This window comes from Phymastichus coffea, unplaced genomic scaffold, assembly GCF_024137745.1.
Source record: "Phymastichus coffea isolate CEN01 unplaced genomic scaffold, Cenicafe_Pcof_1.1 PCOF00085, whole genome shotgun sequence".
In the NCBI taxonomy this organism is placed as follows: domain Eukaryota; kingdom Metazoa; phylum Arthropoda; class Insecta; order Hymenoptera; family Eulophidae; genus Phymastichus; species Phymastichus coffea.
This window is the reverse complement of record NW_026706896.1, coordinates 611,594-634,925: the sequence shown is the minus strand read 5'-3', so window position 1 is coordinate 634,925 and position 23,332 is coordinate 611,594. Positions and strand designations below refer to the sequence as shown.

The 23,332-nt window shown below is 33.7% G+C and overlaps 7 protein-coding genes across 8 annotated transcripts in view; 1 reads left to right on the top strand and 6 right to left on the bottom strand.

Moving 5' to 3' along the window:
• LOC131668962 (flotillin-2) overlaps positions 1-3,507 on the bottom strand; it is an 89,999-nt gene extending 86,492 nt beyond the window's left edge. Inside the window, exon 1 of the mRNA XM_058943476.1 lies at positions 3,053-3,507. Within this exon, the coding sequence (XP_058799459.1) occupies positions 3,053-3,101 (49 nt within the window). The 5' untranslated portion in view covers positions 3,102-3,507. The remainder of the gene's footprint in view (positions 1-3,052) is intronic.
• A 2,548-nt stretch (positions 3,508-6,055) lies between these two features.
• Positions 6,056-9,143, bottom strand: LOC131668899 (eukaryotic translation initiation factor 2 subunit 3-like). The gene has a single exon (XM_058943371.1). The coding sequence runs from the start codon at positions 8,805-8,807 to the stop codon at positions 7,389-7,391; it is 1,419 nt and encodes a 472-aa protein (XP_058799354.1). The 5' UTR covers positions 8,808-9,143; the 3' UTR covers positions 6,056-7,388.
• A 1,939-nt stretch (positions 9,144-11,082) lies between these two features.
• On the bottom strand, positions 11,083-14,627 carry LOC131669007 (eukaryotic translation initiation factor 2 subunit 3, Y-linked-like). Its single transcript, XM_058943537.1, has 2 exons — positions 14,151-14,627; positions 11,083-12,797 (listed from the first exon to the last, which is right to left on the bottom strand). Exons 1-2 carry the CDS (start codon positions 14,522-14,524, stop codon positions 11,690-11,692), a joined length of 1,482 nt encoding a protein of 493 aa, XP_058799520.1. The 5' UTR covers positions 14,525-14,627; the 3' UTR covers positions 11,083-11,689.
• Positions 14,628-14,824: 197 nt separating this feature from the next.
• LOC131668958 (histone H2B) lies at positions 14,825-15,268 on the top strand. The gene has a single exon (XM_058943469.1). The coding sequence runs from the start codon at positions 14,849-14,851 to the stop codon at positions 15,221-15,223; it is 375 nt and encodes a 124-aa protein (XP_058799452.1). The 5' UTR covers positions 14,825-14,848; the 3' UTR covers positions 15,224-15,268.
• A 370-nt stretch (positions 15,269-15,638) lies between these two features.
• LOC131668957 (WD repeat-containing protein 13-like) lies at positions 15,639-17,889 on the bottom strand. The gene is made up of 5 exons (XM_058943467.1): positions 17,714-17,889; positions 17,368-17,645; positions 16,636-17,291; positions 16,075-16,367; positions 15,639-15,922 (listed from the first exon to the last, which is right to left on the bottom strand). The coding sequence occupies exons 2-5, from the start codon at positions 17,489-17,491 to the stop codon at positions 15,676-15,678; spliced, it is 1,320 nt and encodes a 439-aa protein (XP_058799450.1). The 5' UTR covers positions 17,492-17,645; positions 17,714-17,889; the 3' UTR covers positions 15,639-15,675.
• Positions 17,890-19,179: 1,290 nt separating this feature from the next.
• LOC131668971 (puff-specific protein Bx42) lies at positions 19,180-21,471 on the bottom strand. 2 transcript variants are annotated; one of them, XM_058943490.1, is made up of 3 exons: positions 21,245-21,471; positions 20,129-21,153; positions 19,181-20,039 (listed from the first exon to the last, which is right to left on the bottom strand). In XM_058943490.1, exons 1-3 carry the CDS (start codon positions 21,256-21,258, stop codon positions 19,453-19,455), a joined length of 1,626 nt encoding a protein of 541 aa, XP_058799473.1. In that variant the 5' UTR covers positions 21,259-21,471; the 3' UTR covers positions 19,181-19,452. The 2 variants fall into 2 exon arrangements, with proteins under 2 accessions (XP_058799474.1, XP_058799473.1); XM_058943491.1 differs by lacking the exon at positions 21,245-21,471 and having other exon boundaries at positions 19,180-20,039; positions 20,129-21,167.
• Positions 21,472-22,092: 621 nt separating this feature from the next.
• Positions 22,093-23,210, bottom strand: LOC131669011 (histone H4). Its single transcript, XM_058943562.1, has one exon. The coding sequence runs from the start codon at positions 23,087-23,089 to the stop codon at positions 22,778-22,780; it is 312 nt and encodes a 103-aa protein (XP_058799545.1). The 5' UTR covers positions 23,090-23,210; the 3' UTR covers positions 22,093-22,777.
• Between the last annotated feature and the right edge of the window lie 122 nt (positions 23,211-23,332).

The following is a 23,332-nucleotide window of genomic DNA, read 5'->3' as shown; positions in this document are numbered from 1 at the left end:
TAGAAACGATACAAGATTCAAAAGTCGGCTACAACTTGTACGAGCACGTGGGCTTCTTGGGCTTGACGTTCATGGTGAACCAAAGCGTCAGCCTGCTGCAGAGCAGAGTGATGAAGCCGAGCGTGATGTTGGAGTACGCCTTGCAGAACAAGGGCATAATGACGATGCCAGGGGGCGCCGAGGCGATCGCCTTCTTGAGGACCAAGTACGCGCAAGACTCGCGGCCGGACGTCGAGCTGCTGTTCGTCGGTGGCTCCTTGCACTCGGACAACGGACTCAGCATCAGGCGCGGCTTGGGCATCACCGACGAGCTCTACGACAGTGTGTTCAAGCCCATCGAGGGACAGGACGCGTGGTCGATCTGGCCAATCGTTCAGCGACCGCGCAGCTTCGGCAGGATAACTCTCAAGTCGAACGATCCGTTGGACGCACCGGTCATTCAGCCCAACTTCTTCGAGCACCCGGCCGACGTGGAAATTATCCTCGAGGGTATCAAGCATGCCATCGCGTTGTCGAAGACTGAGCCGTTCGCCAAATTCGGCAGCCGTCTGAATCGTAACAAGATTCCCGGCTGCAGAAGCTACGAATTCGCCAGTGACGAGTACTGGCGGTGCGCTATCAAGCAGTTACCGTCGATGATGAACCACGAAATCGGAACTGTCAAGATGGGACCACCGACTGATCATGACGCAGTTGTTGATCCAAAACTTCGAGTTTACGGAATAGAAGGTCTCAGAGTTATCGATGCTTCGGTGATGCCATTGATGCCGGTCGGCCACGTTAATGCTGGTATATTTATGATTGGCGAGAAAGGCGCGGACATGATTAAACAGACCTGGCAGGGCGTCGGAAGAGTTAACGATGTCTAGAACAGTTTTATCGTGTATAGAGTATGAATGTGCGTGACGTGTTTCCGCTGTAGATAGACCAAACACTTAAATACCAATGTGTAGATAAGGAAGCTGAGTCAAGCTGCCGTAAACTTATTGCTGTGCCAATTTCAACGCCCTACGCCCAACACGATCGTCATCTAAATACTCGGAAGATCTTTTCTGAACATATGTAGCATTGTAAATAACCTGTAGAAAACTTACTGCGTTTTATGCAAAAGTGCACGTGACAGTTATTTTCATTGATCAAAGGTAGCCAGTCTATTTATATCAATGATAACAATAAGCTTTCAAATTATCAATTCAATCTAATTATTTTTATTTAGCTATAATTTCTCGGACGTTTTCAACTCATCTAAATCATCTAAATCATCTAAAATCAAATACGCTTATATTATCTAGCAACAAAAAAGGAGAATAGCAGTTCTCCGTATGCGTATACACACACTCACACATATGTATGATTAAATGTATATAAAAATTCTTGGAATTGCTACTGATATACGATTCGTCATGAATGAAATTCAATTTTATAGGATTATCAATCAAATTCAGTCGTAAGTCAAGCTACATTTTTTTATCAACCACTACATTTTTTTATGGTAAATAAAATGTTACATAATAAATTGTTACATAATATATTTTTACGTAATAATTGTATATATATTGACTATATAACTTGTACATAAATATTCATTATATGTTTTAAATAACATATGACAACGTTGAACAAGGTTTTCAAGTGTTGTCTATCAACAATTGTGTATTCTGGTGCAAAATATGATTATACCAGTAAAACACATGAGTCAATTGTGACAAAAAATAAAATAAAAATATAAAACCGATAACGAAAGAATCAATATTTGAATACACAAACTCACTCAATTAATCAATGACAGTAGAAGTTAAATGGCGTGTTTATTGTATTTATCTTCCACTATCAATAAATTCAAAAGAATCACGATGTTGAGAGTTAACTCATAAGTTGCACTATAAATGAAGAACTCAATATTTTAAAAAACAGCAAATATAATCAGAAAAGTAAATCAAAGAATGACAATCCATATGTAAACACACATAAAACAATCAGTTCTATAATTTTCATTTTTCATGGGCAGTATAACTTTTATTATAGTTCGTACAAGTCAACTCTCGTAGATTATTGTTTTGATATAGCCGAGCACGTTCGAAAATAGTCACGTACACCGTAGTACACTGAATATTAATCAATTGAATGTTTCAAAGAAGAAAAAAGTCAATATGAAACACTGACAAGAATTGACGCGAGGGGTCTTAAGAGAGGAAAATGAATAAAAATATAGTATTCTGCCAGCTAGCAGCATCAACTTCAAAACGGCTCTCTAATATTGCTAGCTCTTCTAAATTACTTCTCCACTACTACATCTACTCCAAAAACTACTCGTCTACATTAATACGCCACAGTCCCGCGATAGACGCGAATAAAGAGAAAAAGGATGTCACGCGTACATAATCCGGGAATATCAAAGTTGTGCATATGTCAACACAAAATATACACATGGTGAAAACTTATGTTCTGCTAAAAATAAATACGTCGTCGAGCTGAAAAAAAACTAAGAAAAGAAAATGCTCTTTCTTTGGAGTCTCTCCGCTTGCAGCAACAAGAATCTGTCAATTAATCGGTCCTCTCTCTCTCTCCCTCTCTTGCTCTCCAGCGTCTTTTATAATAGACGTCGGCAAGGATTGAGACTGCATGCAGAAACTCCGTAAAGCATTTTTATTCCACGACAAAACTGTCAAGCAGAGCGCACGGCTGTGCAGGTCGTTAGCAAGCAAACCAAGGCGCGTGTCTCTCCTCTTTGCACGCATCAATACACACACGAAAGAATTTTAAGTGCAGTAAAGGAGGGGGGAGCGAGACGCGGGGCTCACCCTTCGTGCGTAAATCGAGTGGGGGTGTTTATCCCGAGATGAGTCAAAGGCGCGTCCGTCTCTCCCTCGCTCTATTTTTTTCCACACGCGCACTAGGATTTTCCCCGCCGCTGTGACGTATACTGCACGCACTGATGATAGGGCAAGAGGAGGGGGGTAGACCCCGTACACGCCTATATAGCTTTACAGAGAGAAAAAGACAGCTTTTCTAGGTTAGAAAACTTTGGTGAAGCTTTGATCTCAAGCCTTACCTGACACGACGAGAGCCTCATTAGGTCCACAAGTGTGAACGTTTCCCATGATTTTGTTGATACGAGCGTTGCCTTGCTGATTCTGCAGCCGGCTCGATAGCGATGTGGCACACCGAGTATTGTTGATAGCCGGCACTGACGCGACACGATAGCAAGTTTTTGGGGAATACGACAGGAGTAGGTAGGTCAAACACGCAAAGCGTGCGTTTGTAAAAATGAAATAAAATTGAGCGAAAGAGAAAAAAAGGAGATAGGGAACACGCGCTGCGCTAAGATCGAATTGTCGAGACCAACGGTGGCGGCAACGACTACACTCTCACTCAATTACGCGAGCGAGATGACTCTCACTGCTCTCAGTCGAATTTTCCTATGAACCCACACACAGAACGCGCACAACGCCGACGATGACTGATATAACCCCCGTGAGCGAGAGCTAACACTACCCGCGCGCGCCGTCGCCGACTACGATGATGACTATCCTCTTGCTCACTTTTGCCGTCTCTTTCCAACTTGCGCGCGCAACACAAGCGTCTGTCCTTATTTTTCTTTATAACTATATAGTCTCGACGCTTATGTATGTATTCACACGCGCAGACGACGCCGTCGCAATTGACATACTGCGTCGAGAAAAGAGAGAGAGAGAGAGAGAGAAAGAGAGAGAGACAAATAGCTACGTTCTGTATATCGTGCATAGCCTACTGTCGATTACAAATGACCAATAAATTATTGCGCAAGCGCCGAACGATATTATCAAGATAGCATAAAAAACGAACATACTGTAACAAGTGCAAAAGTGCAAATATTTTTTCATGAAATCGCATTTGTAGCATTTCATTTTTATTAAAATTAAGTTTAATTGTGTCAAGTTTAAACTTAAAAAAATATCAAATGTAATAGAAAAAAGATTATTTGCTCAATACTTGAACGACATTTAAGTAACAAAACTTGATGATGAATCAATTCTGTAAATTAGTAAATTATATGATAAACTAAAACGGAATAATTCAATGCAATTAATTTACCAACGTATCATTCTATTTAAATATCGATTTTCTACTCGTATAGTCGGACAGGTAGGAAGTGATTCTAAAGTTGTTAGCTCTGAATCAACCCTTTTCTATAGGTTTAAATATGTATAGGCTACGAAATTATAGAAAATATAGTTTCATATATAAAAGAGTAGGTAATACATACTTATTAATATTATATGGAAGTAAGAAAAAATTCTTATCCCTCCTGAAAATTTCAAGTAAGTTCTTGCGTAAGAATTAATTAAACACATGTAAGTTCTTACGGAAGAACTTATTAAATAAAGTATAAACAAAAAATTGCCTAGGTAATTTCTTGATGTAAGAAAAGAAAAATTGATATAAGAACTTTTTTATGTAATAAATTTAGGAATTTAGTATGAACGGTTTTCAATTCTCACCAAAGATATATTTTATTTTAAAAATTTATTTTATATGATCTTTTTCTATGAAATAAGTTCTTATGTATGAACTTTGTTGAAATACGTACGTAAGGACCTGTGTAAAAACTTACTTGATATTTTCAAGAGGGATTTCTCACACAAATGAAATACATTGCAATGAAAATAGTACAAAGAATATTTTAGTTATACGTTTTGAATTGATTTATGGTTTTGAAAAGAACCGACAGTGGCTCTGAAAACAGTCGATCGTTTGGCCCTGAAAAAGAGCCGATTGCGGCTATTCTTCTTCAACCGGTAATCCACAGAGGGTAGATAATGTCTGGGCATCCAAATAGTTTACAGTCGTTCGAACAACGACCCATTTGTCTACTTGTCTAGGTGCCAAGCCCATCAGCTTGTTGAGCACTATGTTCTATGTGGTCGGATATGCGTTGTTGTCGAGGTCGTCAACAATTAACCCATCCAGACCACAGCGCTTTAGGAAGGCAACGCCCCCAGCGTTACCGGCCTATGCTGCATCTAAAATTGCCGTCTGCCCGGTATTATTAATAAGATGGACATCATATTCGAAATCTACTTGGTTATCGACGAGCAAGTCAACAACTCCAGGATTTCAGTTGGCATCATATGATGCAGCAGATTATCGTCGTTCAGTAAACTGTATGCGTAAATCCCCGATCCAGATGACATCTTCTTAATCCTCGCTTGAAGCGACAAAGTCGTTCAGCTCTTGGCACCACCGAAAATCGTTGCAGCCACCAGGATTGTTAATTTGACGAACTAATATTAACTAATATTATACTTCGCCTGGTCGACACTACCCCAAGGAACAGTACTGGTATATTATAATATAATAATTAACACATGCGTGTCAGAGCCTACCTACTAGACAACGTTAACGCTTCAAAAAGTGCTCTCCAGGTCCCTTAATAAATGACTCTACATTTTAGGTTCCTATTTCCAATGACTGTAGCAAAGCTCCGTCGTCTGCTCTAAACGAATAGCTAGAGACAAGTTATTTATTTTTGGCATTTTTTTAATTTAATTACAAATTTTGCACAAAATTCATACAAAAATTTTGTTTTTATCAATAATCAACTTTTCTCTAAAAATTGAATAAATAATACACGCATATTATAAATAAAATAACATTGGACAGGTTCCGTATAATTTGAACTACATACGAAAAATGAAAAAATGAAAGAAAATAGTGAAAACCTAACCGAAACTTGAAATCGAGATCATGTTAGCAGACTTGTACTTTACCATTTTGCTACCGATTGCTGTTAGTGTTTACAAATTTTAATATATTTTATATATGATTTGAAAATTGTACAATTATTCAATCAAATTTAATAAATTATATGTTTTCTGATAATAGCGATGGATTAAAAATTAACAATATAATTATAGAAGTTTTTTTAATCATTTATTTATTTATTTGTTAAATTAAAATTCATCAATATTACTAGCAAAAATACAATTCGTTGAATACGATAGAATAATTGATAAACAATTTTTAGATTGCATGTACGAAATAAAAAATAATACGTTGATACATATATAACAGTCGTTGATAGCAAAGTGGTAAACTACAAATCTGCTAATATGAAGGTTTCCGGTTCAAATCACGGTTAGGTCAATATTTTTTTTTATTTTTCGTATATGGTTCAAATTCTATGGAAGCTGTCCACGTTATTTTATTCATGATATGCCTATATTATTTATTTATTCAAATTTTAAGAAAAAGTCGATTGTTGAGTACAACATTTGTACAAATTTCATGCAAATTTTGTATAAAATGTATACAGAATTTATACATATAATATTATTTATATAATACTTGTACCAAATTTATACAAATTTTGTACACATTTTTTCAAAGAAAATATGTACGATTTTTGTATGAATATTACACAAGGTTTATACAAATTTTGTATTTATTTTAGTACAAATGTCGTACAGGTCTTGTACAAAATTTATATACTTATTTTCAGTGAGAACAGGATTCAGGATTTCACTTGTTAAAATCCATTGGAATTTTCGTCGGTACATCCCGTCATTCGCGGTCACCCATAAGGCTCTCTCTATATAAGATACAAGGGTCAGAAAATCGCACGGTATTTTGGCACAGTCCGAAGTTTCGCTTTGTTCCAATTCTGTACTAACAATAATTAAAAGCAATTTGACAATAGCTTTGATATGTCGGAGTCGTAACATGTAAACACAGTAGATTAGAAGAAAAAAAATATATAAATAAAAATAATATTGATCTGTAAAACTACACAAAATAACAATAACAATGAAAAAAGTTAACTTAGTAAATAAATTAGTTACTTTCTTATTATTATTTTAACTCTTACATATATTTCATTAATAAATGTATTTTATTATTAATCAATTTCAATTTTTATTTTCTTTATCCAAAAAACTGTTCCTCCTACATCTTATATTAAAGGTAGTGTAACTTTCAATTTCAAATTATTTTAATATATTAACAACCTGCACATTTTACAACATATATCTAATTTCGAAATATTCTACAAATAGTTTGCAATAAAATGAAATTTTTGTATAATAAATTATTTTACATCTGTTTTATAATTAATAGTAAGTAATACTAAGAAATTAGCCTGAATCATGATTATAATACATAAAATGGCGTCAGTGAACATTGGTGACGTAAGGGTACATCTACAGCAAAATATTCATGCTTCGTATCATTTCGTGAACAGGCACTGATCTCAATGTATTATTAAAAAATGTAGCACTGAATACAACACTAAGTATAATAGATGATTTCCAAAGTTAAATTCGTAAAAATATTCATAAAATAATATCAATAATGATTGATTCTTATTAAACTGTACATATTATATTATTCGGTCCATATAGCCTGTTCAGTTAATTGCTTGAAGATGGTTCTATAGTTTCACCACCACGTATCTGACCCCATCCGATAAGACGCCAATGTTTCTCAACTCTTCTAGAGAGTGCAATTTTCTCATCAATCTCTGTGCAAACTGGATTCGTCAAACTAATTTTTGCAAGATCAGCTTTTGTTGCTAGAACACGTCCTCCAGTGCTTAGTGAACCAATATTCACCAGAAGTACTTCATTTCTCGATAGTTTAGGTACCTTGGCACCTTTTTTGTCTCCTTCAGTTCTAACTCCCAATAGACGCTTCAGGAGATAGTACGATATTTCTAATTCGATAAATATTTTTGGCAAAGCACCAACAGCTCCCAAAATCTGACCAACCAGACGATCTGCTCTACATAATGTTGGTTCAATTTTTGTACCAACTCCAATCAATCCACCCGGGACAGCAAATTGTAGTTCATTTTGCTCAGCAAATAAAGATACAATTCTTGAAAATATGGGCTTACAAGTCAATTGACCTTCACTATCTTTGGATACAACTCCTGGGCGTACCTCAATTTCCATTCCAACTTTGAGTACACCTTTGAGAATACTACCACCAGCAACACCACCTTTCAAATCATCAACTTCACATCCAGGTTTGTTAACATCAAAAGATCTGATAACAATCAAACGTGGTTCTGACTCAAAATCTCGCATGGGAACTGGAATCTTCTTAACAATATATTCACACAGGACTTCAATGTTGTATTTCAGTTGTGCAGAAATGGGGATAATAGGAGCTCCCTCAGCAACAGTACCTTGAACAAATTTCAGAATCTGTTCATACTGTTCCTTGGCTTGTCCCTCTTTAACCAAATCTATTTTATTCTGTAATATAACAATGTGCTTCAGCTTCATGATTTCAATAGCTGCTAAATGTTCAGATGTTTGTGGCTGTGGACACGATTCATTGCCAGCTATTAATAATAATGCAGCATCCATAACAGCTGCTCCGTTCAACATAGTCGCCATAAGAATATCGTGGCCAGGGCAATCAACGAAGGATACATGTCGCACCAATTGAAACCGCCCTGTGCAATTTGATCTGAAGCATTGGAAGGAATCATCTTTACTGGAACCACCGGAAATATAACATGTTGGTCTAGGACATCTCTCATTGTCACATTTATAAATTTTAGCATTGGCATAACCAAGCTTGATCGTAATGTTCCTCTCCAACTCATTTTTGAAACGCACAGTCTGTACACCGGATATGGCTTTAACGATGGTTGACTTACCATGTGCTACATGACCAATAGTTCCTATGTTAATCGTTGCCTGTCGACTTATAACTTCTTTCGACAATGCCGTGAGTTTCGACACATTCAGTTTAGTTAGATCTTGTTTATATAAGTTGGGTTGACCTGTCGTCACTCCTACATTTTCTTCGCCTCCCATATTTTATAATAATTACTTGCTCTTTCAACAAAATATTCCACTCAATAACACACTATAATACCTTGTTCAGTTTGTCACTTACAAGATGTTGATAAAAGTTCGTATTTGCCCAAATGCTGAGCAAAACTGGTATGGACACTGTGAAATAACTTAACTTATCAAGGTTTAAGTTTTTTAGGAACAATTAATTCTATGTAACTAGGATCTTGGCAACGATAACCTATACCTTGTACCAACTATCTTAAACGTGAATAGGAAAGAGTAAGCATGGATTGCATCATGAAGCGGCTTTTCAGGAGCCAAGCTAAGGTTACAATAAAATTAGAGTAATGTCAAGTATGACGTCAGATAACGTAATATGATATTTTTTGTAATTTTATGAATTTAACTGTGGAAATCATCTATTATACTTAGTGTTGTATTTAGTGCTACAATTTTTAATAATACATTGAAATCAGTGCTTGTTCACGAAATGATACGAAGCATGAATATTTTGTTGTAGATATACCCTTACGTCACCAATGTTCAATGGCGCCATTTTATGTATTATAATCATGATTCAGGCTAATTTCTTAGTATTACTTACTATTAATTATAAAAAAAGATGTGAAATACTTTATTATACAAAAACTTCATTTTATTGCAAACTATTTGTAGAATATTTCGAAATTAGATATGTGTTGTAAAATGTGCAGGTTGTTAATATATTATAACAATTTGAAATTGAAAGTTACACTACCTTTAATATAAGATGTAGGAGGGACAGTTTTTTGGATAAAGAAAATAAAAATTGAAGTTGATTAATAATAAAATACATTTAATAATGAAATATATGTAAGAGTTAAAATAATAATAAGAAAGTATCTAATTTATTTATTAAGTTAACTTTTTTCATTGTTATTGTTATTTTGTGTAGTTTTACAGATCAACATTAGTTTTATTTATATATTTTTTTTCTTCTAATCAACTGTGTTTACATGTTCCGACTCTGACATATCAACGCTATTGTCAGATTGCTTTTAACTATTGTTAGTACAGAATTGGAACAAAGCAAAATATCGGACTGTGGCAAAATACCGCGCGATTTTCTGACCCTTGGATCTTAGATGAAGAGAGCCTAAAATATACGATCGTACTGCTGTCGTTGATCCCAGATTGAGAGTTATAATATGATACACCTTCGGCATAATTTTACGAAAATTCTTGTTAAATCTGTATGCGTTGGAAACTTTGTCTCTGTAAATAACAATTACTAGCGGCCCTACTAATATACCAGCAATTAGGATCGGTCAAAAATAGGCGAAAATGGTCAAAGAGCATTGGAATTTCACAGATTAAATAATAAAAGTTGCGTAAGTTTTCAAGGTTTAAGTTTCTTAGCATCGACATAATCCAAGACTTTCCAGTTGGATTTAATCTTTACGTACACGTAGGTTTTCTAGGTCTGATTTTATTGGTCAACCAAAGAGTAGTTCTATCGTCAAATAGAGTATTGACCGCTGGTGCATTCTCCACATGTGTGTGCATATATACATGTTTAACAATGGGGGTCCGATATGAGTAGCTTACAGTGCCGAAGCTTTGGCGTTTTGGTTCACAATAAATTCCATGCTCGTCATTGATTTATACTCTTTGCAAGTGGCTCTTTGCACTTTGACAGTGGAATGAACCATATTAAAGAAAATCTGACGATTACCGGTGATGTTTATAACGTGTAAAAGCCTGTCGAAGGTCAGGGTACGTTTTTCATTTGATTTATCATTCAAAATCCACGAAGTTTTGTCAGGGTCACGTTCAAATCGAAGAATCTTTTGGAAGCACCTATTATTCAACCAAACTTCTTTCAACATCTGTCAAACGTGGAAAGCATTTTCGAGGGTATCAAGCACGCGACCAGCATATCCTAAACGGGGTCGTTCGCTGCTTACGGAACTCACCTGCATGATATAAAAATTCCAAGCTGCATGAGATTAGAATTGTCAGCAACAATTATTGGCATTGCGCCATCAGGCAGTTATCAACTGTGATGAATCACGAAATCAAAACTGCCAAAATGGGACTGAGTGATGATCCAACTGCTGTCGTAGATCCACAATTGAAAGTGTACAGTGTAAAGACATTTTGAGAGTCGTAGATGCCTTAATTATGCCGACTATTCTCACTATTCATACCAATGTTGTTTACATGATTGGAGAGATATGATTAAGCATTATGATTATGATTATGCATTATGATTAACTGCTGATATGATTAAGCAAATGTGGTTAAATACAAAATAATTTTTCGCATATAAATTCGAATTGACGTATCTCATCGTCCGATATTTATTTCTATACAAAATTTACTTATTACAAGAACAATTGATTAGGTGTCTACCTATGGCTCAAAATTTAACTTATTTATATAAAATTTAAATGAACTTAGAGCAGTAATGTTGCTATTGGATATTCAACTTTATGTGTTACAGGCACTTATTTAACATAATAATCGAAGAATGTAGAATATAACTCATTATTATCAGATGTTAATTGACAAAAAATGCTTTCTGATTAAACCTATTGAAGTATTAGAGTACCAACACAATCCAAAAAATGATTTAATTTAAATATATTATGATAGAAAAACTATACAATATGTAGATAGCTTACCAGAAAATAAAAATAATAAAAATTAGTTATGATAACCAAAAAAGAGTAATATATATAGAAATATGTCTGAAAACGGAAAAAAATGTTTTATCGTTTCATCAAAATTCTCTTAAAATTGTTTAACTTGATAGGTAATATAAATAGAAGATAGAAACAATTATTAATAATATCCATAATGACTTATTCGTATTAAACTGTGCATATTATATTATTCGGTCCATATAGCATGTTTAATTAATTGCTTGAAGATGGTTCTATTGTTTCACCACCACGTATCTGACCCCATCCGATAAGACGCCAATGTTTCTCAACTCTTCTAGAGAGTGCAATTTTCTCATCAATCTCTGTGCAAACTGGATTCGTCAAACTAATTTTTGCAAGATCAGCTTTTGTTGCTAGAACACGTCCTCCAGTGCTTAGTGAACCAATATTCACCAGAAGTACTTCATTTCTCGATAGTTTAGGTACCTTGGCACCTTTTTTGTCTCCTTCAGTTCTAACTCCCAATAGACGCTTCAGGAGATAGTACGATATTTCTAATTCGATAAATATTTTTGGCAAAGCACCAACAGCTCCCAAAATCTGACCAACCAGACGATCTGCTCTACATAATGTTGGTTCAATTTTTGTACCAACTCCAATCAATCCACCCGGGACAGCAAATTGTAGTTCATTTTGCTCAGCAAATAAAGATACAATTCTTGAAAATATGGGCTTACAAGTCAATTGACCTTCACTATCTTTGGATACAACTCCTGGGCGTACCTCAATTTCCATTCCAACTTTGAGTACACCTTTGAGAATACTACCACCAGCAACACCACCTTTCAAATCATCAACTTCACATCCAGGTTTGTTAACATCAAAAGATCTGATAACAATCAAACGTGGTTCTGACTCAAAATCTCGCATGGGAACTGGAATCTTCTTAACAATATATTCACACAGGACTTCAATGTTGTATTTCAGTTGTGCAGAAATGGGGATAATAGGAGCTCCCTCAGCAACAGTACCTTGAACAAATTTCAGAATCTGTTCATACTGTTCCTTGGCTTGTCCCTCTTTAACCAAATCTATTTTATTCTGTAATATAACAATGTGCTTCAGCTTCATGATTTCAATAGCTGCTAAATGTTCAGATGTTTGTGGCTGTGGACACGATTCATTGCCAGCTATTAATAATAATGCAGCATCCATAACAGCTGCTCCGTTCAACATAGTCGCCATAAGAATATCGTGGCCAGGGCAATCAACGAAGGATACATGTCGCACCAATTGAAACCGCCCTGTGCAATTTGATCTGAAGCATTGGAAGGAATCATCTTTACTGGAACCACCGGAAATATAACATGTTGGTCTAGGACATCTCTCATTGTCACATTTATAAATTTTAGCATTGGCATAACCAAGCTTGATCGTAATGTTCCTCTCCAACTCATTTTTGAAACGCACAGTCTGTACACCAGATATGGCTTTAACGATGGTTGACTTACCATGTGCTACATGACCAATAGTTCCTATGTTAATCGTTGCCTGTCGACTTATAACTTCTTTCGACAATGCCGTAAGTTTCGACACATTCAGTTTAGTTAGATCTTGTTTATATAAGTTGGGTTGACCTGTCGTCACTCCTACATTTTCTTCGCCTCCCATATTTTATAATAATTACTTGCTCTTTCAACAAAATATTCCACTCAATAACGCACTATAATACCTTGTTGAGTTTGTCACTTATAAGATGTTGATAAAAGTTCGTATTTGCCCAAATGCGGAGCAAAACTGGTATGGACACTGTGAAATAATTTAACTTTTCAAGGTTTAAGTTTCTCAGAAGCAACTAATTCTGTATAATTAGGAGCTTCGCAACGATAACCTATACCTTGTACCAACTACCGTAAACGTGTATAGGAAAGAGAAGCATGGATGCATCATGCAGCGGCTTTTCAGGAGCCAAGCTAATGTTACAGTAAAATTAGAGTAACGTCAACTATGACGTCAGATAACGTAATATGACATTTTTTGTAATTTTATGAATTTAACTGTGGAAATCATCTATTATACTTAGTGTTGTATTTAGTGCTACAATTTTTAATAATACATTGAAATCAGTGCTTGTTCACGAAATGATACGAAGCATGAATATTTTGTTGTAGATATACCCTTACGTCACCAATGTTCAATGGCGCCATTTTATGTATTATAATCATGATTCAGGCTAATTGCTTAGTATTACTTACTATTAATTATAAAAAAAGATGTAAAATACTTTATTATACAAAAACTTCATTTTATTGCAAACTATTTGTAGAATATTTCGAAATTAGATATGTGTTGTAAAATATGCAGGTTGTTAATATATTATAACAATTTGAAATTGAAAGTTACACTACCTTTAATATAAGATGTAGGAGGAACATTTTTTTTGGATAAAGAAAATAAAAATTGAAGTTGATTAATAATAAAATACATTTATTAATGAAATATATGTAAGAGTTAAAATAATAATAAGAAAGTAACTAATTTATTTACTAAGTTAACTTTTTTCATTGTTATTGTTATTTTGTGTAGTTTTACAGATCAATATTATTTTTATTTATATATTTTTATAATAAACGAGTAAAAGTTCAACGTCATGAAATAAATGGTGGCCCTGAAAAGGGCCGATTATTGGTAGTAAGGAGTAGGAATTTAAGATGAGCTCTTTTCGGTCTTCTTTGGTAAGAGGACTGCCTGAATGTTGGGCAAAACACCTCCTTGAGCAATGGTGACACCAGACAACAGTTTGTTTAATTCCTCGTCATTGCGGATGGCCAATTGGAGATGACGTGGGATAATTCTGGTTTTCTTATTATCGCGAGCGGCATTACCTGCCAACTCCAAAACTTCAGCAGCCAAATATTCCATTACAGCTGCCAAGTATACTGGAGCACCAGCACCAACACGCTCAGCATAATTACCCTTACGAAGAAGACGATGGATGCGTCCAACGGGAAATTGAAGTCCAGCCCTGGTTGATCGGGTTTTTGACTTTCCCTTAACTTTACCACCACCTTTTCCACGTCCAGACATGATGAGTAGATCACGAAATGTAAGTCAAAGAGCACGAAGTACGTAATAATACGTCAAGTTTCTGATTGGGATCGTTTTTACGGCTTTATACTATCCCCGTATAGTCCTGCGCACCAATGAGCTTCATAAAACTAATCCCCACTCTCACATGAAGTAAAATTAACTGAATAGTAGGGTACATGTTGCGTTCCCCCTCTCTGCAACAAAGCTGCATTGTGATTGGTGCGATGGAACTTCCATTTACGAAATAAAAGCAAAACAGAATGATCGTACAGCAATATTTCCTTGTGTTTGGAATAGTCTAGTACAGTCCAATCCTCGAAGATGCCTCCTAAAACCAGTGGTAAAGCTGTGAAGAAGTCGGGCAAGGCCCAGAAGAACATCACTAAGGGTGATAAGAAGAAGCGTGGAAAGAAAAGGAAGGAATCCTACGCTATTTACATCTACAAGGTTCTCAAGCAAGTTCATCCCGATACTGGTGTGTCTAGTAAGGCAATGAGCATTATGAACAGTTTCGTAAACGATATTTTCGAGCGCATTGCTGCCGAAGCTTCTCGTTTGGCTCATTACAATAAGAGATCCACTATTACATCCCGGGAAATCCAAACTGCTGTCAGACTTCTTCTTCCTGGTGAACTTGCTAAGCATGCCGTCTCCGAAGGCACCAAAGCTGTTACTAAATACACTAGCTCTAAATAAATTGACTACCTCATTTGACTCTATTTTTAATCGGCCCTTTTCAGGGCCACCAATATTTCAAACGTAAATCAAACCTTGCCTAATTGTATGACTGCTGAGTACATAGTGCTAAATATTAAATAACATACGAATTTAATATAAAAATTGTTTAAAATAACCAGGATGAAATAAATTATTCAATTAACCTATTTGACTTATATGTAAAATATGAATATAAGAAAATCAACCAAAATATGAATAGCTTGGTAGAAATCATAATTATAATTTGTTTGATTGTGATAATGTAATTTTATGAAAATTATCTTATTTAAATTTTTCATTAAATGTAATTAAATAGTATTTCAATCAATAAATTAAATTTTATAATAAAGATAGTATTGTGTACAATTAAATGGAAGGATAAATAAATAATTGGTAAATATATTTATAAAATATATATATCTATAATTAAATTACAATTGATTTTGTTGATTTCGCCAAAGAATCACAAGTCCTTGATGATCTCCAGAAGCCAAAAGAGATTCATCATAATTAAAACACAATGATAGAGTAGGTGCAGAATGTCCAAGCAATCTATTTACTTGAGCTGATCTTCCGTCTTTCACTGAGTCCAATAAATGAATTGAACCATCTTCGGAACCAGTAGCTATTAGTGATGTACTAATTTGAGGACAGAATGTTGAACAAATCATATGTTGCCTGCAAATATGTAATATTTAAAATATATCTATTAAATAACGGTTCTCTTTGGTGACAATTTTTATTAAAAAATAAAATTAATTTTTATATAACATTACAACATCTTATATATAGCTTTCATAATATTAAAAATATACTTGTACATAACATACCTATGTTTAATTGGATATCTTTTCCACAGCACTAAACCACCTTGCTCATCTGATACATGATACAATAATGCAGCATTACATGCACTGCTAACAAGTAATGTTGGCCATGGAAATTCTTTTGATAACCAAGGACGCCATGACAAACTAGATACTAATCCTCCTGTACTTTCCATTCTTCGCAATTTAGTTAAGCGTCCTAAACCAGATTCTAATCGAAATGACATAATTATTCCCCTGTCATTTCCTACCCAAATTAAAAAGCCACCACTTTCCTCACAAGTAAGTGCGGTAATCTAAAATAATATGAACATTATATTTGTTACATACTGTATCATGAAATGTTAATACAAGATAATTTTTAAAACACTTTAAGAACTAATAATAAACTTTGATACATATACATTCTTTATGCTATGTAAAACTAAGAAAAATAAATTTATTAACAACTTTAATAATTCAATATTATATAATTGTAAAATATACATATTAATATAATAATATATTTCAAAATTGTTGTATTAATAGAAAAAGATAAGCTATACCAATTTAAAATATACATACTTTGCCTCCAATTTTAACTGAACCACCACGAGTATATTTGCCCGTAGAAACATTTAAAATTTGTAATAGTCCTTGAGAATTTCCAGCTAAAACTAAATTATTATTTGTAGGAGCAAATGTGCAACACAAAGTTTCAGCTCTCAATTGGTCACCAACAACTCTTAAACAATCCGACTTGGAATCTGAATGTATTCTCCATAATCTAATTGTACCATCTAGAGATGAGGAGACTAAAAGATCATTACTCATGCTCCAATCTATTGCTGTAACACCTTTCTGATGACCTTGTAATAATTCAACAACTTTAGGTGGGTTAGTTGTTGCTTCACATATTGATATCGTTCCATCAAATGAAGCACAACAAAACCGTGACCGATCATTATTAGCAAATTTAAGCATTGAAATAGCACCTGAGTGCTGGTCAAAAACATGATGAACACCAGCAAAACTTTCTGCAGTAGACTTTTTATTTGCTGCATTTACTTTTGCTTTAATTTCAAGACTTTTTTCTGAAGGTAAACTTGATGTCTCTAGGCAAGTACCATACCTACGACGAAGAAGTTCAGATCGTAATTTTAAATATCGATATTGTAATTCGGGATCTTTACAAGGCTTTTCACGCAATAATTGATTTCTTCTACGTATATACAACATACCTATAAACATAAGAATAAGTTTTAATGAATAAATAACATTAACATAAAGTCATTAAGTAAACCAAGTTGTTTATACCCAGACTTGAATTATTCACAGCGCGCTGTGAATTATATTTAGCATCAAGGGCAAAGACCTGTTGATGCCAGGTTGTAATCATTTTGTTTGGTGTTGACGAACTAGACCTCATATCTATTACCATGATCCTACAGCTACTCAAGAATAGTATTTTCTACCTTTCCAATTAGCACATGAACATTTTTTCAGGTCAATTTACGTCGCTTACACTTTCGTATATATCACATAAGAACACCAAAAGTTCACTTATTTCAAGATCCATGGGAAATTCTTTGATACTGTAAAATTGTTAGTAAATGAATATTAGAAATTATATATGAAGAAAGGAAAAAAATTCCATCTCTACCTTATTGTCAGATCACGTAATCATTAAGAATCGTATTTATCCTTCACTAAATTATTTATTTAAGATAAATTTGATACTAGATTGAATACTTATTGTATTTAGTACGATTCATTGAATAATGCATGATTGAAAACAAAATGTAGCGTTCTGCTCGACTCAATCGTTCAATCTCAATGTTTTTCGAAAGGTTAGGCTGGCTTGCATATATGTATGTATAATTATTGTCTATATGAAACGTGTATATATATATATATATATACATATATATGTATGTATGTATGTATACATATGTATTCTCGAGAAGGAATGAAGAAACTCAGCGGAAAATCGACGAAATCAATCCGGAAAAGTTTAAAAAACCGCTTAATTGACAAGGATATAAACACTCATTTATAAATATACACAATTTAGTTTTTATTAATAAAAAAATGCCAAATGTTGAACACTCCCAAATTAGTAGAAATTGAATCTGCGAAATATTCCCTTTCAAAAATATCAAGTTTTTATGTAAGAACTTATACGTAATTCCTTATAATTATTTCTAACGAATAAAAAGTAACACACACACACGCATACACACACGCACGTACACACACACATATTGTTAATTTGAAATTAATTACTATTATTAGTAAACATATAGTTCATTAAATATAATTGAATAATTGAACAATTTTCGAATTATGTGTAAAATACATTCAGATTAATAACTAAGGTAGCTACGGTCATCGGTAGCATGTGATAAAGTGTTGAAGTTATAACATATGACGGAGATCTTGGGTTCGAGTCTCGCTCAAGTTGGTAATTTTGTCTTATTTTTTTCATTTTCCATATATAGTTCATCTTTTATGAAAACTGTTTACGTTATTTTATCTATATATGTGTGTATTATTTATTTATTGAAATGTTGAGTATTGAGTACAAAATTTGTACCATTTCGTGCAAGTTTTGTATAAAATTTATACAAAAGTCGTACCAAACTTATACTAATTTGGTACATATTCTATACAAAATATGTAATTTATTTCCAGTGGGTAACAATTCAATACATTCAATTACTTGAAAACCAAATTAAAACGTTACGCAAATTCAATTTCTATTGATATGGAAGTGTTAAACCTTAAAGATTTTTTATCAACAAAATCTTAATTACATGGAATTTTTAATATATTTACTACTTTTACTAATCACGCGTAAATTTTCTATAATTCTTCATATCAATTTTTGTCAATTTCCTGCTAAGTTTTTGCATCCAAGCATGCAGCCAGACAGTAATAAGTATAATAGGAAAAATAAACAATTTAATAAATTCATGAATAATGTACCAATTTATTTATATTCATTATTACATGTACATAGCACATAAAAGTTTAATAAAAAGTATATTTTATATAAAAAATATGTAATTTCCTATTTAATGGATTTGTTTTTCTTTACAAAAATAAAAACAGCATTAATTAAAGAATTCAACATATATTTCTATAAAATTTACATTTTATCATAATTTTATCCAATTTTTACTATGAGATATTGCAATTTCATTTCAAACATGAAAGTGAATGTATAATGATATTTAAATTGGTATTCTTATGATAACCAAACAAAAAAAGACAAACCATTTATATCTTAGATATCTTAATATCTTAACATATTTTAATAAATTGTATGAATTACAATTTATAATTTAAAGACCTATTTAATCTGTAATTACATACAGAAACTTAAAAACTTAAAATAATTTAATGCTTTCGACGTTTTGCATCTTTATCATCCTTTTTAGGCTCTTCTTTTCGTTTTGCTGTAGTACTACCACTAGCAGTTTTAGCTTCTTTCAAAAATCGATCCAAACCAAATGGATCTTCTTCTTCTTTCTCAAACTGTACAGGACCAGAACGAGCTGCTCCAGTTCTATCTGTACCACTGAATTCCTTATCAGGTACAAATCTGCTTGTGGTTTTCAATTTTTCTAAGTCATCTCCATAAGCATCTTGATCTATGTTTTTATTTGGTCGATAAATTTGTGATCCAATAGAACTGTTATTTCTCCAAGGTTGGTCATACACATTATACTCATCGTCATGAGCATAACCACTGTCCATACCCTTAGTTGTGTTGAAAAGCCTTTGATCAAATGCTTGATCTCCAGTCATATTGGTATTCTTAGCTGGCATGCCAAGTGCTATCTGCTCACTAATATCTCTTTCCCTTTCCCTTTGTAGTCTTGATCTCTTATCTGGAGCAGCTCTTGCTAAATTGCGTTCACGAGCGCGATCTTTGTGTCGTTCCTGCCGCAGTTGTTCTCGCTCGCGGATATCCTCGCTTTTATCTATAAAAATTAATGAAGTTGTATAAAATTAATGAAGCTGTATAAAATAACTGTTACAACAATTAAAAAAGTTTCAAATTTATACTCACCTAAAGCAGCAGCTGTTCTCAATCCTGCACGTTCTTCTCTGGCTTTCTGAGCAAGTTGTCTTAAATGATCTTCTTTCTTTTCTTTTTCTTTTTGAGCTAATTTCTTTTCCACTTGTGCCCTCATTTCAACAGCCTCTCTAGCTTTTCGATCAGCAATGTACAAAGCTTCAGCTAATTTAGCAAAGTTTTCATTGACATGCAGTTGTTGCAATCCTCTTCCATCAGCAGCTAATCTTTTATCTAACGGAATTGTGTAACCTTTTGCATTTTTCCAATTACTTATACATGGAGGAATTTTCCAATCTTTTTGTTCTTTGACTGTTACTTTTCTGGTAGGAGAATGCATAACTGGTGCTGGTGGAGATGGAGGTCCCCTTGGAATTTTTTTGTTTATCTTGAACTTTGGTGGCTCCATAGGATCAACTTGTGTTTCAACCATTCGTATTACTCTTTGTTTTGCACCAGAATTGAAATTTTGACCTTGTTGTGATGGTGTGTATCTAATATATTGAGCTGGACCTTGTTTTTCTGCACGTCTGACAGGCATAGCAGCAGCAATTTTGTTTTCAATAATTTTTTCCAATGCCCTCTTGGTTCTTTCTGTTGTTTCTTCAGCAACTTCTTGCGATGGCTTCTGTAAACTTGGATCATCTTCACTTAAAATTTCAGATGGTAACAAGTCTGTTAACTTGCTGTAAACTATTTTGTCTTTTGAATGTCCCTGTCGAGCAATTAAATCATATTTCACTTTTCCTTGCGAATCAAGTTGGACAGCAAGAGCATTGCTGGTAGTTTCTTTTCCTTTTGCCCCCATACCAAGAGGGTATTGAGCCACATGAATTTCGGGAAAGGCACCTCCATCTCCATAATCTTCCTCTGTTCTTGGGATCCATCCTTTTCTCTGACCATAAGGTGGTGCACTTACCACTGCTTTGACCAAAGCAGAAACAGGCCTTTGGCGAAGTTTTGCTTCGCGTGCTTCATCGTCTCTATCCCAAACCACTTGGCTTGGCTGTGGCAGTAAACTGAAAATGATCATATCACCAAAAATATAAGCTAAAAAGAATCCTCTAAGATGTATCTGGTTGAGGTTAGGTTAGACGTAAATGTGATTACCTTGCGAGAGACATATCTAGATGAGAAAAAGCACAATGAAATGATCAACACATATGTCACGTTTGAATATCATATGCTCTAAGATTACATATATTTAATAAAACAAGTAAAAAGCATTTATAATGTTCGTTTTCGCTAACATTTACATTCTGTTAAAGCCCGACCAAAGCTAATGATAATTGCTACCGCCTCTCACTGCTGCTAGCCTGCCACTGAGAAGTTCAGATATTAGCCGCTGCCCAGCTAGTCAGCCATGCGCTGCTATAGCAGTGTTGCCATTTAATTTGTGAAAAAAAAAGAAAGTTTATTTTTATGTCCCGGGAGATATTTAAATACGTTGTATGGATTTTATTATTAATAAATTAATTATTTAACATTAATTCGCAATTTATTTCTTTGATGTAAATATTTAAATGCTAATTGTTTTAGTTTACATTTTTCTTCTAATCAGTGGTTAATATTTGTTATAAATTTGATCGACTTTATTTCAATTAATAGCTTAAAGAGTAATGATATACATAAATTATCTCAACGGATATTTAATTTAGAGATCACATAAGAATATAATTTATGTTTTTAGCAGGGATTTAAATAGCATGTGCATACACACGTTATATATATATATATATATATATATATATATATATAATAACACACCCATTTACACGCATACCTTGTAACATGGAAGACAATACTGTCAATATGGCGACGATGCGCAATAGAAAACTGAAAAAATTGCTAGTATTAAATTAGCAAAATAATCTGCGTTGCAATTAGAAAATAACTATTAAAAATATAATAATAGATTAAGATCATAGTAAATATAGAGATGTCTTCTTGATGACGGGTTCAACGAAGTATTGATCGTATGGATAGGAAATGAATATAGAATTTAGTTATATGTATGGAATATTCTTTTATGTATTTTTCATATTTGAAACCAAATAAAATACACTAAGTGTAGGATAAGTATTTCATGGCATCCACCTACTATTCGACTTCATATTCTAAATGTAGTAATTAAAGAAGTTTTGGTATCAGCTAAGAAAAATATTAAATTCCAGTACTATTCTAATTAATTATTTATCGATTAAATTAAAACTTGTTCAGTTCCATAAAAATAGCATATTTGTATGACAATACTATGAAAGATCAAATACAAACACGTAACTTTGTTAAAATATTAATAATTATGAAACAAATGCAAATAAAAGAATTTAATTGATGAAGTTACGTAATTTAGTTATATTGTGCTAATATATACATTGAATAATGATTTTCAATTTTTTTATTTCAAAATTATATAATTTAAATTTAATCATTTAATAATTTAATTTTATTTATCTTACAAAGTTGGTAATGTACTGATGTTAAAATATCAGCAACCTTTCTAATGATAGATTATTTTTCATTTTATTTTTATTTCATTCTAGAAATAAGATTGTTGAAAAATAAAACAAGTAGACTATTCAACGTTTAAAAAATATTGGTGGCCCTGAAAAGGGCCGATTATAATGGGGGAAGGGTAAAGTTTTAACCGCCGAAGCCGTAGAGAGTACGACCTTGACGTTTCAAAGCGTAGACAACGTCCATAGCAGTAACGGTCTTTCTTTTGGCGTGCTCGGTGTAGGTGACGGCATCACGAATAACGTTTTCTAAGAAGACCTTAAGGACACCACGCGTTTCTTCGTAAATCAAACCAGAAATACGTTTAACTCCACCACGACGAGCTAGACGACGAATAGCTGGTTTCGTGATACCCTGGATGTTATCACGTAACACTTTCCGATGGCGTTTGGCTCCTCCTTTTCCTAAACCTTTTCCTCCTTTACCACGACCAGTCATTTTAAATCGAAGTAAACTGCGTTACTACAAATGAAAGAATGATTTCGACTGACGAAAATCTCGAGTTTTGTTCACTTTGCTTGTGATACCCCCTTCCATAAATTTTCAGCGAATCAGAGCAGACTCACTTGCTGTCTTTGTCTTACTTACGGTTCTTACTCATCGTTAATGATATTCCCACGTTTTTACCGAGTATCATCTCCCACCATCTTGAAACTATCCAACATGAAACAGCAAATGTAA

Coding starts and splice junctions, on each gene's coding strand:
- LOC131669007 (XM_058943537.1), bottom strand. CDS start 14,524: ATGTCTGGACGTGGAAAAGGTGGTGGTAAAGTTAAGGGAAAGTCAAAA. Junction 12,798..14,150: donor AAGAAGACCGAAAAGAGCTC/ATCTTAAATTCC, acceptor AACATGTTATAT/TTCCGGTGGTTCCAGTAAAG.
- LOC131669011 (XM_058943562.1), bottom strand. CDS start 23,089: ATGACTGGTCGTGGTAAAGGAGGAAAAGGTTTAGGAAAAGGAGGAGCC.
- LOC131668957 (XM_058943467.1), bottom strand. CDS start 17,491: ATGGTAATAGATATGAGGTCTAGTTCGTCAACACCAAACAAAATGATT. Junction 16,368..16,635: donor CAGTTAAAATTGGAGGCAAA/GTATGTATATTT, acceptor ATATTATTTTAG/ATTACCGCACTTACTTGTGA. Junction 15,923..16,074: donor AGATATCCAATTAAACATAG/GTATGTTATGTA, acceptor ACATATTTGCAG/GCAACATATGATTTGTTCAA.
- LOC131668971 (XM_058943490.1), bottom strand. Junction 20,040..20,128: donor GAGAACAGCTGCTGCTTTAG/GTGAGTATAAAT, acceptor TAATTTTTATAG/ATAAAAGCGAGGATATCCGC.
- LOC131668899 (XM_058943371.1), bottom strand. CDS start 8,807: ATGGGAGGCGAAGAAAATGTAGGAGTGACGACAGGTCAACCCAACTTA.
- LOC131668958 (XM_058943469.1), top strand. CDS start 14,849: ATGCCTCCTAAAACCAGTGGTAAAGCTGTGAAGAAGTCGGGCAAGGCC.